The sequence below is a fragment of the Balaenoptera physalus genome (assembly GCF_965194825.1).
Source record: "Balaenoptera physalus genome assembly, chromosome: 12".
In the NCBI taxonomy this organism is placed as follows: domain Eukaryota; kingdom Metazoa; phylum Chordata; class Mammalia; order Artiodactyla; family Balaenopteridae; genus Balaenoptera; species Balaenoptera physalus.
Genome location: NC_138897.1, coordinates 85,154,323 through 85,169,774, shown reverse-complemented (window position 1 = coordinate 85,169,774; position 15,452 = coordinate 85,154,323). Strand labels below are relative to the sequence as shown.

The following is a 15,452-nucleotide window of genomic DNA, read 5'->3' as shown; positions in this document are numbered from 1 at the left end:
CGGCTCCAAAGGTCTGAGCTAGGTTGGTGGGATACCCAGCACCCATCTTCCTGTATCCGGTGCCTCGTACCACGACTGGCGTGAGATTCCTCTGTGTGCTTTCAAGCATAGGGCCCCCTTCTAGATGGCACATGACGTACATCTGGAGAGGCTGTGACGGAGGAGAACGTGCACTGAATTAATAACCAGGAAGCCCGAATCACTATATATTATGTAACAATAACAGGAAGCCGTTTCTTCTGAGCATTTGCTCTGTGAAGTTACTGAAACCCTTGCACTTACTATTTTATTTAATCCTCCCAGTTACCCAGGGAGGGAGGAATTACTTGACCCATTTTACAGATAAGGAAGCTGAGGTTCAGAGAAAATAAAGAACTCACCCAGAAACACACAGATAGAGCCAGAAAGGACCTTAAAAATCTCCCCTGTGGCAGAAGGGGGGGACAACCGTCCCGGGCGGGCCGGGATTGAGGAGGCTCCTGGATACTTGCCATTCGCAAAGCAGGACAAGAGGGTCTCCTTCTAGCAGCTTAGTGTATTCTTTGGCAATATCGAACCTGATCACGGTCGGCAGGAGGCTGAAAATATGGCAGCAGATGAAGATGTGTTTGGGGTGGGGGGAAGAGGGATAGTGTTGAGGGATTATTATTAAGCTTAGGATTTTGCCCCTGGTGAAGGTTCAGAAGCCACTTGCTTAGACAGAGAGCTTGTTCAGCCCCACCCTGTCTCTCAGCAGACGCTGAATGTCACTGCCTCTCCTAAGCCCTGCCTCTTTCCAGTTCCTTCCAAAGATCAAGCTGTCTTTCTAGGGCCACAGTCTGAGAAACAGCACTTCAATTTCCCAAGCACCAGCCAACAGCCTCCCCTGATTTAGAAAGCAGCTGAGAAAGAGAGAGGGAAAGCTGGGCGTGGCCAGGGAGGTTTGTGGGTTGCTTTGTTTCTTTTTTCTTTTTTTTTTTTTTTAATTAATTTATTTATTTTTGGCCACATTGGGTCTTCGTTGCTGCACGCGGGCTTTCTCTAGTTGCGGCGAGCAGGGGCCGCAACCTCTTCGTTGCGGTGTGCGGGCTTCTCATTGTGGTGGCTTCTCTTGTTGTGGAGCACGGGCTCTAAGTGCACGGGCTTCAGTAGTTGTGGCACGCAGGCTCAGTTGTTGTGGCTCGCGGGATCTAGAGTGCAGGCTCAGTAGTTGTGGCTCGTGGGCTCAGTAGTTGTGGCTCGTGGGCTCTAGAGTGCAGGCTCAGTAGTTGTGGTGCATGGGCTTAGTTGCTCCGCAGCGTGTGGGATCTTCCCAGACCAGGGCTCGAACCCGTGTCCCCTACATTGGCAGGCGGATTCTTAACCACTGCACCACCAGGGAAGTCCCTATTTCTTTTTTCTTAAGCCAAGTCCGGCTCTGTCCTTTGGTAAGTTCTGGCCCAAGCCAGTGTGGGGAAGAAGAGAACTGGGTGGCCCCGCCTCCCCAAGAGCTCACCTTCAAGTCCCTTCTTAAATTAAAGAACGGAGCCCAAATGCCAAACTTGGACACTCAGGAGAGATCTGGAGGTCCCAGCTGTCTCTGCCTGCAACTAAACAATGAGCATCCTGGGTTTGGTACCCAGAAAAATGGGGCTCCGGGAGAGTTAAGGAAGCAACAGCTGGGACGGGGGCTGGGGCCCAGGTAGGGAGGTGGACCAGTCCTCCCCAGTGAGGAATGACATAGCGGTTCTGGATGGTTTTCTCTGCAAACCAGAACCCCGGCAGCAAGATGCTGAAAGACACTCCGCCTGTCAACACATGGGCCGCACACACTCACACACACAGCAGAGAAATGACACAGCACGAGGGCGATGCATGAATACACAGAGAGAAACACACACACACGGCGACACCAGATGGAGAAGGCAGCCCGGGCTGGGTCTGGGTTTTCATGATCCCCTCACCCACAGAGAGGGGCTGGCGGAGTTGCATAACGCAAGCTGCAAAAGGGAGAGGTTGAACTTGCTAACCACCACCCACCTTGAGGGGGATCCAGGAGGTAGTGCCTCCTTCTCAGGGTGTCATCTGCACCCACCCCCCGCTCTCAGAGGCAGCAGGAGTTTATCAGCTGCCCCAGCCCTGGGGTGACCCTGGGAAGTCGCTAAAAGGGAAACAAGGGAGTGTCACTTTGTTAGTAGTGGCAGATGGGGGCTCCCTCCTTGTGCAAAGGAATTCTGAGGATGCTGGCAGCAAGGGCTGCCAGGGTAGAGAGGAGACTGAGGCTTGGGCTGGGGGACAGGAAAAGAGATGGAGGGATTCTCTTCCACCCCTACCCCCCGACCCCACCCACAAACCACAGATCACCTGCCCCCACCCCAGACACGTAAGACACACTTCCACAGCTGCCCGCTGTGCACATGCCACAGGTGCACACACCTCACCTGGGCCACAGCATCTCCAGCTGGCATCCCTATGGGCCTTTGGTATCCCATTTATTTCTCTGAGCCTGGGGGAGCTGGTGGGAGTTGCAAAAATCACTAGATTATAAACTTTTTTAAACTAGAGTATAAACTTAAAAGCTCAGGCTCAAGAGTGGAGCAGATCTGAGTTCAAATCCTCCCTTCACCATCATTCTCCACATGACCTTGGACAAGTCACTGAACCTGCCCAAGTTTCAGTCTTCTCGTTGGTTGAAGGGTTACTGTGAAAATCAAAGGAGAAAAAAAATTAAGAATGTACGTGCTCAGCAAGTGCCCACTGTCTTTAATCTTTGGGGCTTTTTCTTCTTCATTCCACAAATATTCGTTGAGCACCAGCTGTGTGTTTATCTAACAGTCCATGCTTCCTAATGTTTCTCCTTTAGGGTTTCAGACAGTCTGTGGTACACAAATGCTCTCCAGAGTTTGGTGTGGACCCATGTCTTTGGTATTTATTATACCAATTTTGGCTTATCATGGTATGGAATGTGGCCAAGTCTGTCCTTTTGAACCTGGATTGTCGATAATTACAAAAATGGTCATAAAGTCCAGTTGACATCCCTCATCGGTGGTTCCATAGAAGGTGGCGTCATTCCCTGTCCCGTGGGTTTGTTGTGGGCGGGCTTTGGGAATAGCCAGAATGGAGAGCCCAGTGATCTTTGTCGGCCGAACTCCTGACCTGAGTGAGGATGGAAAACGGTGCAAAACTCAGAGAGCCAAAGGCTGCGTGACAGGTTGGAGTGGTGACTTCTTGCGGTGGGAAGGAGATAAGAGAGGTCTTCTGGTTCTTGCCATTTGATTTCTGGGGCTGACTGTCAGTGGTTTCCCCCAAGGAGCCCCTCGGTCTCATAGGGCTTTGATCCTGTGGGTGAAACCAGGCAATATGCAGCTACCTGCAAAGTATGCCCCTCGAGGAAGAAGGATTTCATTTCTAGGTTGGCTTCAGGACTCCAGAGCATTTTATGGCTAGATTTCTCAGTTGGCTGCGTTTCCCATGTTAGTTTTGAAGGTGGGGTTGAACACTCCACATCCATCTCTCTTTTTTCATTCTTTTCTTCCCCTCCCTTTTTCCTTCTCTTGACCTCAGGAGGCCCCAGATTGGATCTGCGTCTAACGGGATGGCGATGCCCCGGGGATAGTCCCCGCTAGCATGCGTCACCTCTAGACACATCCACCAGACACGTTTGCTCCCCGGTCTGCCTGACCTGTTGCTTAGGGACACGTCCCACTGCTTCCCCTGACGTCTGCCTGATCAACCATCGCTTCCTTAGAGAATAAGGAAGGAGGCAGACACAGGAAATCATGCCACCGACGGCCCAACGACAATGAGTGAGTGACGCTGAGTTGACGTCAAAGGCAGAGAAGACCAAGACCAAGAGCAGCTCCCTCTCCAGACTCCCCTTGGCCCCTGCAGCGCCAGCCCCCGGCTCCTCCTCCCGTCACAGCCAGAAACCTGGCTGCTCCCGGCGAAATCGTCTTGGCTTGACACATTTTCAGGTCTTCCGACCCTTGGACACTAGACACCATGGAGAATCACATGTTCAGCGTTAAGCAGATCCAACCCAATGTCATTTCTGTCCGCCTCTTCAAGCGCAAAGTGGGGGGCCTGGGGTTCCTGGTGAAGGAGAGGGTGAGCAAGCCACCTGTGATCATCTCCGACCTGATTCGAGGGGGCGCCGCGGAGCAGAGCGGCCTCATCCAGGCTGGGGACATCATTCTCGCCGTCAACGGCCAGCCCTTGGTGGACCTGAGCTATGACAGCGCCCTGGAGGTGCTCAGAGGTATTGCCTCCGAGACCCATGTGGTCCTCATTCTGAGGGGTCCCGAGGGCTTCACCACGCACCTGGAGACCACTTTCACTGGGGACGGGACCCCCAAGACCATCCGGGTGACACGGCCCCTGGGTCCCCCAACCACAGCCGTCGATCTGTCCCACCAGTCATCAGCCAGCAAAGAGCAGACCCTGGCAGTGGACGGGGCCACGGGTCCTGGCAATGGGCCGCAGGACCATGGGCACGTGCCAGACCAGGGGCAGGAAGCTGGCTCGCTCTCCCACACCAATGGCCTGGCTCCCAGGCCCCCAAGCCAGGACCCTGCCAAGAAAAGTTCTGGGGAGAACAATAAACTTCTCAAAGAGATAGAGCCTGTGCTGAATCTTCTCACCAGTGGGGGCAAAGGGATCAACGGAGGGGGACCTGCCAAAGCGGAGACTAAGGACGCAGAAATCCAGGTGAACAGGTAAGCTCCACAGGTGCATGTGTGTGCACGTGTGTTGTACGCGAGCATGTGTTGCGACTGTCTCACAGCCCGGAAGCTAACCTGAGTGTCTCAGTCTTCTGCACACGTACGTCCACTCAACCACACTTGCCTCTTGCCCTGAAAATTGCTGTTGCAGGAATGCAGTGGGCGTAATGTCTAGCACGTATCTCTTGCCATGAAACCCAGAGTTCATAATCCTGGTAGCTGAGGTCCTGTCTTCCAGCAACCCCACAAGGTGGGGATTTTTGCAATCCACATTTCATGAGTGGGAAGACAGAGGGTCAGAGAGGAGGGGCCTTTCCCGAGGCCACCCGGTGATGACAGGCACATGTACATGGCAGGCTTGGGCGTGGGTGGATGCCGAGGCTCTGGGGAGAGAGAGGCAGCGCCGAGAGCTGAGAGCTGGGTAACCCTCAGCCCAAGCTAGCTCTCTCCTGGTGATGGCCGGTCCAGGGCAAGGAAGCTTTGAAAAGGAGGAAATGGAGGCAAAGTAGAGAATTGGCCCTGACGCCCCCAAAACACTGGAATTGCTCAGGTCATATGGGAGCCAAGGCTAGCACTTGAAGAGCTGGGTATCAGCCCCTCTGTATTTGCCAGATTGGCATTTTCTGAATCTCTGGGGAAGGAGAGCTGGCAACACAGTGGGTGTTTCTAGCTCCTTCTCTGGCGAGGAGTCAGCAGCTGGGCCAGGTGGTCGGGAACTAGTCAGGAGAGAGAGAACAGTTTCTCTCTGCCTTCTTCCACTCCCATCTAAGGTCTAGCCCTGACCCTTCAGCCTGCAGTGTTACTAGGCAGACCCTTCTTATTTACACAGGGAGGCTCAGGTCTGAGCCCCCCAGAAATCCAGGCCGAGATTTCCCAGCCCCCTCCTCAAGGACCCCTGAGTGTCCCAAGAGCATTTAGAGGTCACCAGGAAGTCCCCTGGGGGCCTGGATTAAAGTAGCTCCCCAAGCCCCTGAATGTATTCGTTTAACAAATGTTCGTTGAGGACCTACTGTGTGCCACACTGTTCTGGCACTGGGATAGAGCAATGAATAGACAAGTCCTCTGACCTTGAGAGTGAATGAAATTGACAAACCACCTGACCTTTGGGAGCTTACAGTACAGTGGGGAAGATGAAGATGTAAACTACATAGACCGTTCGTCATATGTGCCAAGTAGATAAATAGAGCAGGGAAGGGGTTAGGAAGTGTTGGGGAGGGTGACATTTCAGATCGGAAGCTGGTGGGTCTCATTAGGAAGGCAACATGGGAGGACCCAGAGGAAGTGGGAGAGGGAGGCTCGCAGCTTCATGGGGGAGGGATGTTCCAGGCAGAGGGAGCGGCAGGTGCCAAGGTCCTGCGGTCAAGTGTGCCTGACACATTTGAGAAGCTGCATGGGATCCGGTCCTCCTTCCTGGTGGGGCGACCCCAAAACTGCCCATTGGTGGGCCCCTCAGTCCGTGGAGCCCACCCCGGCCACCATTGCATCCTGGGGCTTTTCCAGCATCTGACACCAGGGCAAAAACTGAACCAATGCCAGCAAGACCCCAAGTAGGGAGGTGGAGTCTCTGTCAGAAGGCTTGGGCAGAGGGGAGACAAAGGGCACCTGCTGCCTGTCCAGCCCCTGCCCTCCCAGCCACCCCTTCTCACTCCTGTGAGTTCCCTGCACACACCCTGGAGCCTGCCCGACACCTTGGGTCCTGTCTCCACGAGAGACAGCGAGTCTTGGGCCCAAAACACAGGCCATGGTGTGGGCAGAGTTGGGGGCCCCCAGTGCCCTGCTGTCCATTTCCAGAGCTGGGGGCCAGGATCAGTCCTCAAGGTTCTCCTGGTGGCAGGGACCTGGTGCCTGATTCTCCCTCAACTAGGGAGGTCCCCCAGGCTAGAATCCAGCGCTCAAAGCAGCCACCTCCCAGGGGTCCCTACAGCAACACACCCAGTGGAGATGACGTGTTGAGCCTTGAGATAGCTTCTGGGCAGCCAGCAGGCCCCCCAGGTCTCACTCCGTGGACTTAAATTCTAAGGCAGCTCTATAGTCCAGAATCAATCACTGGCCTTGTTTTCCAGGAGGCATTGGAAGTGTCCGTCCTCAGAGGCTCCTGGGCACGGCCTTCCCCTCCTAATCCTATACATGCCCCCCATCCTCAGCACCACCTCTCCCAGGAGGTGCAGCAAGGCAGTGAATGGGGCCATCTCACCGTGCGGGGCAGCTGAACCCCTGTACTAATGTCCCATGTACTTGGTTCTGATTCTCAGCTGGGCACAGGGTGGGCGTGAGGTGTGAGCCTCCCCCGGGGGCTCTATTTCAGTCCCACCCTGGCCCCGGGAGCCTGAATCACCAGGTATGATGTGGAGAAGTCCCTCCTATCACTAGGAGCTGGGCTCTCCATCCAAGGAGCCAATGTGACTCCCTCTCCCAGCTGACAGTCCGGAGACAGGACTGTCGGCTGGAAGAGGCCGGAGACAGGACACCAGACTGAGATGAGATCGTCGAGTGTAACGAACTTTAATGGGAGCCCTCTTTGCAGCCAGACCCCAAGGGGCTTCTCCAAACACCATCTCAGGGAAGCAGCCTTGTGTCCCCAAGAATGAGGGAGGGGCAAAGCAGTCTGCTGTGGGGTCCTGCTCCCGCAGACCTGTTTTACCACCTCAGGAGGTTACATCTGAGCTCTCAGCTGCCCTTGTCCATTCAGGGTCCTCCATCCAGGGAGCCCGCATCAGTCTCACGTGCAGTGTGATTGACCAAAAGTAGCCGAAAAACTGCTTTTGTGGGAGAAAGTGACCCAGGGCAAGCATATGCCTCCACGAAACCCACTAAGATGAATGGCTCTAAGGTTGAGTAAGGTTGTGTAATAGCATGTGTTCCCCCAGCTCAATGGCTAGATGCGAAGCTCCCCTCCTTTTTTTTAACAAATATTTTTAAATGTCCCCTTCACTAACCAGAAGCTCATTCATGGAGCATAAAACCTACCCACACTTTACATTTTGTAAATCAATATAACGCCCTAACTATAAAATAAAGGAGATAGAGCATAAAAGTCATTTATAATAAAAGAGCCTATAATTTAATATATCAGTGCACAGGCATGGCTCCACCGGAACGTCACTTGTTTGCACCTAAAGATAGACTTGCTGCAAACACGATGGCGTCAAATGCAGATTGACACAGGTGTGTTGTGTTGGCAACTCAAATGCCACCTGCAGCGTCACCTTGGTGACGTGGTTTTCCAAAATGGCGAATGATTCCTGATAAAACGATGTTCTGTCTTTCTTTGATTTACCCAACAGTTGCACATGGCAAGTTCAGTATAATTTAAAGCCAAATTTATACATAAGCCCAAATTGAGATCTTGGCTGAGAAATTTAAGCATGCTTTTTTATCTAAGTGGATGTCCAACGTTTGTGTGGCAGTCTGGATACTTCTTCCTTGAGTGGGTTTGTCGCTGGTATTGCAGGAGGTCCCTCACCCCCCCCATGCCACCTCCCTCCCGCTGTGATGCCAGGAGCATTTGCCATCACTGTAACAACCACAAAAGCGCTCCCACAAATTGCCAAACTGTCTGCTCACGGCTGAGATAAGTGTCTCGTTACGAATCGGTGTCCCAAGTCAGGAAATGCAACTCAGAGGCAGCATGTTCTTCAGGGCCCCTCTGGGGCTGCTGGCCTGGGAGGATTCAAGCCCCTTGGAGCGCAGGGCTGCCTGGAAATGACTCGTCCTCCCAGGGGCCTCTCCATCCAGGCTGCTGTTTGGAGTGGGGTCAGACTGGCATCCCAGATGTTACATGACAATGAGGCCAGCTGCCTGCCAGGTCCAGAGCCCCACATCCAGGTCACACTCAGTGTCCGTGGCTTCTGGGTCTGAGCAGAGGCTGGGCCATCACTGGTTCTCAGCAGCGACCTTGACTCTTCTGCCCTCTTGGCCTCCTTTTCTTCCTCCGTCCTTTCCTCTTGGCTGTGGACTTATTTCCCTGCTCCGTCTAATCCCTTTCCCTCATGGGGCACCCCTAGTCCTGTTGTTTGGTGTGCTGGCCCTTATTTATGGAGAGAAGTGATATTTACTTTAGACAGAGTCTCATCCCTTCATCCCGGGGGAGTTGGCTCTGGCAGGCGGCAGCAGCAGGTGAGGGATGGTCAGGAAGGAAGGTGGTGATTTGGGGACCTTCTGTACTTGGGAGCGGTCACTTTAAAATGCTGCATGTCAGAGGATATCCAGGTTGCTCAGCTTGCTGCCCTGAAGGAGGGTTCTAAAGAGGCCAAGGTCTCCGGTCCAGCATCCATCTGGACTAGCTGGTGAACCTCGCCCTGCGCTCTGATAACTTCTCATCCGCTCACAGGGCCCTTGGTTACTTACAAGAGTACCTTCGCAACAGTCAGCTCTTCAGAGCTTGCATGAATTCAGCTCCCTAAGTAGCACCTGTAGTTTTAGCCCCCGTTTATATAAGAAGGAACTAAAGCTCAGAGAGGTGAAGCAACTTGCCCAGGGTCACACAGCACTGGCCACAGGGTTCTATCCAGGTTCTACCTAGACGTCTCACAGTGAGTGTCTACAGTTAAAGAGAAACCAGACAAGGGAATGTGGCTGGAGGAACAGAAGTCAATTTCAACCCTAGAGAATCAGCTTAGTTGGGGGAGGTGGCCTCCTTCTATGACAAGCCTGAGTTTTATCATCGTCATGTTGGTCAGCCTCTGCTGAGCACTCCAGGTGGGCCTGGCCCCAGGCTATGGTCTTTACATCAAGTAATTCACTTTCTCTGCATAGCACCCTGTTTTCCTGATAAGGAAACCAAGGCTCAGAGAGGTGCAGTCACTTGTGCCAGGTCACACAGCCAGCCCATGGCAAAGCCGGAACTCGACCCTAAACCCATGCTCTTGACCTCTACTAACTTTGTAGATTGCACTGTTGCCCACAGTGCCCTTGACCACTAGCCATCAAATTTCTGAGGACATCAGAATATTTTCTCAGTCTGAAGGGGAAACCGAGGCCCTGAGGTTGTCATCTACTAAAGACAGCCCCCCCTGGAGAACTGATCTCAGACCAACCATTGACAGCATTGATTCCAGGACTGTCTGCATTAGAGAATCTCCTCCTAGGCTGCACTTGACATGCCTCATGGCTTTGAATCACTCTGGTGGCATTTTTCAACTAAGGAATTGACTCCGGTTAACTTTGTCATCACGCTGAATCTGGGTTCAGCTTTTCATTCTCACCCTGAACATTCGAGTGTGAGTGGCTTCCCCAGCCCATCCTTTCCTGGGCGGGGGACAGAGGTCCTGTTTATAGCAGTTATTGCTCTTGCTTTGTGCCCTCCTCCCATCTACATCCCTGCCACCTGGTCCAGTGGGCACCCAGACCCTCATTCTGGGGCAGAGCTATGGAAACAAGCCCACCCACCTCAAATTGCATGTAACCGGAGGGCTTCTCTCCATCTTTCAGTCGCTGGATATTTCTGGAGCATCTCTTCTGCCTCAGATACTGTCCTAAGAGCTGGCGATCCACTGAGTATCCATTGTAGAGTGATATCATAGGCAAGAAATGAATAATAAACAAATAGACACATGCAATCATTTTAGTTAGTGATACATGATGTGAAGGAAGTCATACATTGACTTCAAGAGAAGTGGCTTGGGGTTGGGTGGCACATTAGATCGGAAGGTCAGGGAAGGCTTCTCTGAAGGCATTTATACCGAGGCCAGAAGGTGTGAACCATGTGAAATCTAGGGAAGTGTGTTCCTGGCAGAGGGTACAGCAGGAGCAAAGGTCCTGAGGCAGGGATGAGGTTGATATGTTCAAGGAACTGAAAGGAGGAGGCCTGTGGGGCTTGAGTTCAGCCGGTAGGAGGAGAGTGGTAGGCAGTGAGGTCGGACACCTGGGCAGGGGCCATCAACCATCCCACCACCGTGCCACCCCCGTCCCTGTCACCACCCACTCATTGTATCAGCCGTCGTTCCTGTGGCTGCTGTAACAAATGACCACAAGCTTGGTGCCTTAAAACAACACATCTTTATTCTCTACATTCTGGAGGTCTTAAGTCTGGAGGCTCTAGAGGAGATGCTGTTTCCTGGCCTTTCCCAGGTTCTAGAGCTGCATCCCCTGCATCCCTTGGCTTATGGCCCCTTCCACCGTCTTCAAAGCCAGCAGCACACCTACCGTTTTGCTCCATGGTCACATGGCCTTCCTCTTCTGTGGTCAAATCTCCCTCTGCTTCCTTCTTATAAAGATAGTTGTAACAACTTTTTGGGCCCAACCAGATAATCCAGGATAATCTATTTTCAAGATCCTTAATTGAAGCACAGCTGCAAAGATGCTTTGTCCACGCAAGGTAACATATATGGGTTCCAGAGACTAGGACTGGGTATCTTTGGAGGCTGTTACTCAGCCTACCGTGTTCACCCGCCAAGCCCCCTCCCCGAGCAGTGCCGTGGCCAGGCCCGGGACAGGCCGATAGCTGTCCCCGTCACCATCACCATCACGTCTCACTGGACTGGGTTCAGTGGCCTTGCTTCTAGATCCACCTGCCGCCACCCCCCCCCCCCCGCCCCCTTTGCCACTCACCAGCTACATATTTCAGGAAAACCCCTTGACCTCTCTGGGCCTTACTTACTTCCTCCATCGGTAAAAATGGTACATGCACAAGATGAGCCCTAAGATTCCTTCCAGAACAACCGTTCAGCTTCTTCCTGAAGGTCAACGGTAGCCATGCTTATTGCAGGCCAAGTACCTGACCGGTCCACCTCCTGTGAAGCCATACCCGGAAGGTTTACTGCTGCCTTCGACCTCTCTGGAACATCACTCCAGGAGGAGGAACTGTGACATCCCTTTAGGTCAGAGGTCACATACTGGGGGTTGAAGGTCATGAGTAGATCTCCCATGAGTTTTATCTGGCCTGCAGAGTTTACTGAAAAAGTGAATTTGTGGCAAAATAGATAAATCAAGAGGTTTTACATTAAAACCGATTTCGAGCCTCTCAAAAAATAGATCAGAAGAGCTGTTAGCAAGAAGCCCACATCCTGGCGAGGCAATCAGCCATGGGAGCTGGGGTCCAAACTCAGCCCCAGCCCCCCAGCCTGGAGCCTATAGACACGAGCTGGAGAATCCTGCCCCGCTTTTTTTTTTTTTTTTTTTCTTCATTGCAGTGGCTTCTCTTGTTGCAGAGCATGGGCTCTAGGCGCACGGGCTTCAGTAGTTGTGGCTTGCGGGCTCTAGAGCACAGGCTCAGTAGTTGTGGCGCACGGGCTTAGTTGCTCCGCGGCATGTGGGATCTTCCCAGACCAGGGTTCGAACCCGTGTCCCCTGCATTGGCAGGCGGATTCTTAACCACTGCGCCACCAGGGAAGTCCCTGCCCAGCTTTGGTGACGTTAGGAATGAGAGTCATGGTTGTTCCTGAGCTCAGAGGCCCTCGCCTCACTTCTCAGCTACAGCACTTGCCATGGAATTCCCGCTCTGAAGAGCATACTTTTCTCTTTATCAAGAACTTCCCCCCACTCCGGCGGGATGAAATCTAGCAGGAAAGCTGCACAGCGACCCCACACCCACGTCCACCGCCCCCAAGTCTTCCAGCTTCAGCTCAGCTCCCATCATCCGCAACCAGGTAGAGGCGGAAGCCAAAGGCCGTTGGAGTGTGGAGGGCGAGAAGGGGGCTTGGCGAGAGCGCGGTGTCTGCCGAGAGATGCGGGCAGGGCTTCCTGCCAGGGCCGGCTGCTCCTTGGCGGCCTCCTCGCCTGCTTGGGCCGGAGCAGGCCGTCCCCACCTCCAGGCTGCGCCCTGCACACAGGCCGGGCCCACCTGCTCCCCATCCTGGGTCCTCGGGGTGGGTTAGTGGTCAGCACTGGGCCGACCGGCATACGTGCAAACTCCCTGTGGAGTCAGGCCCGGGACCCCCATCCCCCTTGCGTGAGAGATCAGGGGAGCCTCGGTTGGAAGGATCTGGCAAAGGTCCTTAGAAGGTTTAGAGATGCTAGACCGACTCTTGGCTTGAGTATGATGATCCAGGTAGTCAAGTGGAAGAAAAGGGCTTTAGTTTAGTCCTTGCCAAAGAGCAGAGAAAATGCTCACCAGGTAGGAGGGAGGGCATCCTACCTGATCCTATGGGGGGAGGGTAAGGGGGGCAGCGGAGGACCTGGGGGGAGGGTGACATTTCTAACCAGGAGGGGACCTTGCGGCTCACTACAAGAGTCTAGCTCAGAGCTCTCCAAGAGAAACGGGTCTTCAAGGGTATCCGTGGCCGATGTGGGGTGCTTTTGACAATGCAGATTTCAGGCTTCCCACTATTTCAGACTCTCCAGGGGGTGGGCTCAGGGGAATTTTAACAAGCCCTTCAATGGATTCTGATGCACCCTGAAGTTTGAGAACCACCAGACATGACCACATGATGGCTCTGGCCTCGCTGGTCTACCAGATTGCCAAGTCCACTGGAGGGTGGCCTTTCCAGGGGGGTAAGGACACTGAGAGTACGTGGCAGCCACTTAGTGAAGGCAGGTTCCTCAGTCCCATCTGGAAACAAGGGACAACTAGTAAATAAATCCTCATAGACCCTTGGGTGGGCGTGGAGCAAGGATGGAAGGAACTGGGAAGCATGGGATTGGGGTCCTCGGCTGCAGCTAAGCTGTGCTTCTCAACAGGGAGGAGTATATTTCTCCCCCTGCCCACGGGGACGTTGGGCAATGTCTAGACATTTTTGGTTGTCACAACTGGTGGTGGGGTGATGGGGGATGTTACTGGTATCTAGTGGGGAGAGACCAGGGATACTGCTAAACATCCTACAATGCACAGGACAGCCCTCACCACAAAGAATTATCAGACGCCAAATATCAAGAGCTCCAGGCTGAGAAACCCTGATCAAAATCAAGACCCCTCAGGCAGCTGGGCAGGACGGAGCCTCAAGAATACTGGCAAAGGAGAGTCACCATCCAGGCTTCTCAGAAGTCAAGCCAGGCCCCATCCACTTCCATCTGTGGGCTCCCAGGGTGTTTACTTAAATGAAGCAATGATACGTTGGAGTTACCAAAATTGCATTTAGCTGATAAATACATTCACCACCTCCGCCTCATTTGGGGGGGATATTTGCGATCTAGATTTGAGGTTCTTCACGAGTGTGAGGTCCAGTCAAACGGCTCCCCTTCCCCATAGGCCCTGTTCACAGTGAGTCTCAGCTGGGGGAACAGCGAGGAGGAGACATTTGATTTCCAAGCTTCCTCCACTTCTCACTGGTGGTGTGATCTCGACAAGTTACTTAATCTCTCTGGGCTTCAATTTCCTTAGCTGTAAATAAAGATAAATTTAGTTCATGTTTGGTTAGTGCTGACTATGTACTAGGCATTTTACAAGCATGACCTTGTGTAACCCCCAGGAGAGGTGGCATGTGAAATGGGCCTTGAAGGGCGAATAGGAGTTGGCTCGCAGCAGAGGGAAATGAAAGGACATCCTGGGGAGGGCAAGGATAAATGTAGGGGTGGACATAGTGTGCTCATTGGGAAGAGAGGAGAGTGGAGATCAGGGCTAAGGGTGATGGGAGGTGTGAGTTTAGAAAGGAAGCAGAGAATTCCCAAATTTCTGGGCTCTGTGAACAAGACATGATACGTGGTAACTCAATGGAATATTACTCAGCCATAAAAAAAGAATGAAATAGTGCCATTTGCAGCAACATGGATGGACCTAGAGATTATCATACTAACTGAAGTTAAGTCAGACAGAGAAAGACACATATCATATGATATCACTTATATGTGGAATCTAAAAAAATGACACAAATGAACTTATTTACAAACCAGAAATAGACTCACAGACATAGAAAAAAACTTATGGCTACCAAAGGGGACAGTGGGAGAGGGGAGATAAATTAAGAGTTTGGGATTAACATATACACACTACTATATATAAAATAGGTAAAAAACAAGGTCCTGCTATATAGCACAGGGAACTATACTCAATATCTTGTAACAACCTATAATGGAAAGGAATCGGAAAAAGAATATATGTATGTGTAACTGAATCCCTTTGCTGTACACTTGAAACTAACACAACATTGTAAATTAACTATACTTCAATTAAAAAAAAAAGAAAGGTCTGAGTACAGACATCCTGCCTGGGCCCCCATAAGCCCCCAGGGAAGACGCCCCTTTCTCAGGTGGAAGCCTTATATGTCTTCAGTCTTTAGAGACGTTAAGCCTTCGGCCAGCACTGCCCAATGCGATGCCGCTAGCTATAAAGTGAAATAAAATTAAAAATGCAATTCCTCAGTGACAATAGGCACATTTCAAGTATTCAGTTGCCTCATGTGGGCCGAGGCTAAAAAACCGACAACACAGGCAGACACGGAATGTTTCCATTGACTCAGGAAGTTCTCCTAGACTGTGCTGGCTTAGAGGAATCTTGACTGTTTTATAAAGAACTAGCATTTTCCTTTCTCTGTTTCTGTCTGATCAGCCTGTAAGCAAATTAGTAGTCAAAGCAATAGCAGATGCCACAGGCTAAGCACCATAAGCTTTACCTCATTTAACCATTGCAGTAACCCCGTGAACTGGGTATTATTATTAACCCTATTTTGGAGATGAGTATACTGAGAATTAGAAAGGTTAAGTATCGAAAATATCCAAAGTCACACAGCTTATGACCAGCGAAGCTAAGAGTTGAATCCAGCTCTACCCAATCCACAGCCCATGTCTTAACCAGTAGGCTGAACGGCCCATACGAACCCAGCAAGAAGATACCTCCCAGGCTGAACAAATTCATGGCCATAAACCACATATTCCCCTCAGACCTGGTTATCACTGACAGAC

General features: G+C 52.1%; 1 protein-coding gene across 5 annotated transcripts in view; it reads left to right on the top strand.

Annotated features, from left to right (window-relative positions):
- The window catches only part of NOS1 (nitric oxide synthase 1), a 198,683-nt gene that overhangs the window by 100,290 nt on the left and 82,941 nt on the right, over positions 1-15,452 (top strand). For all 5 annotated transcript variants that reach the window (XM_082416753.1, XM_082416750.1, XM_082416751.1 and 2 more), the window contains exon 2: positions 3,523-4,673. In XM_082416753.1, the coding sequence (XP_082272879.1) occupies positions 3,961-4,673 (713 nt within the window). In that variant the 5' untranslated portion in view covers positions 3,523-3,960. The remainder of the gene's footprint in view (positions 1-3,522; positions 4,674-15,452) is intronic.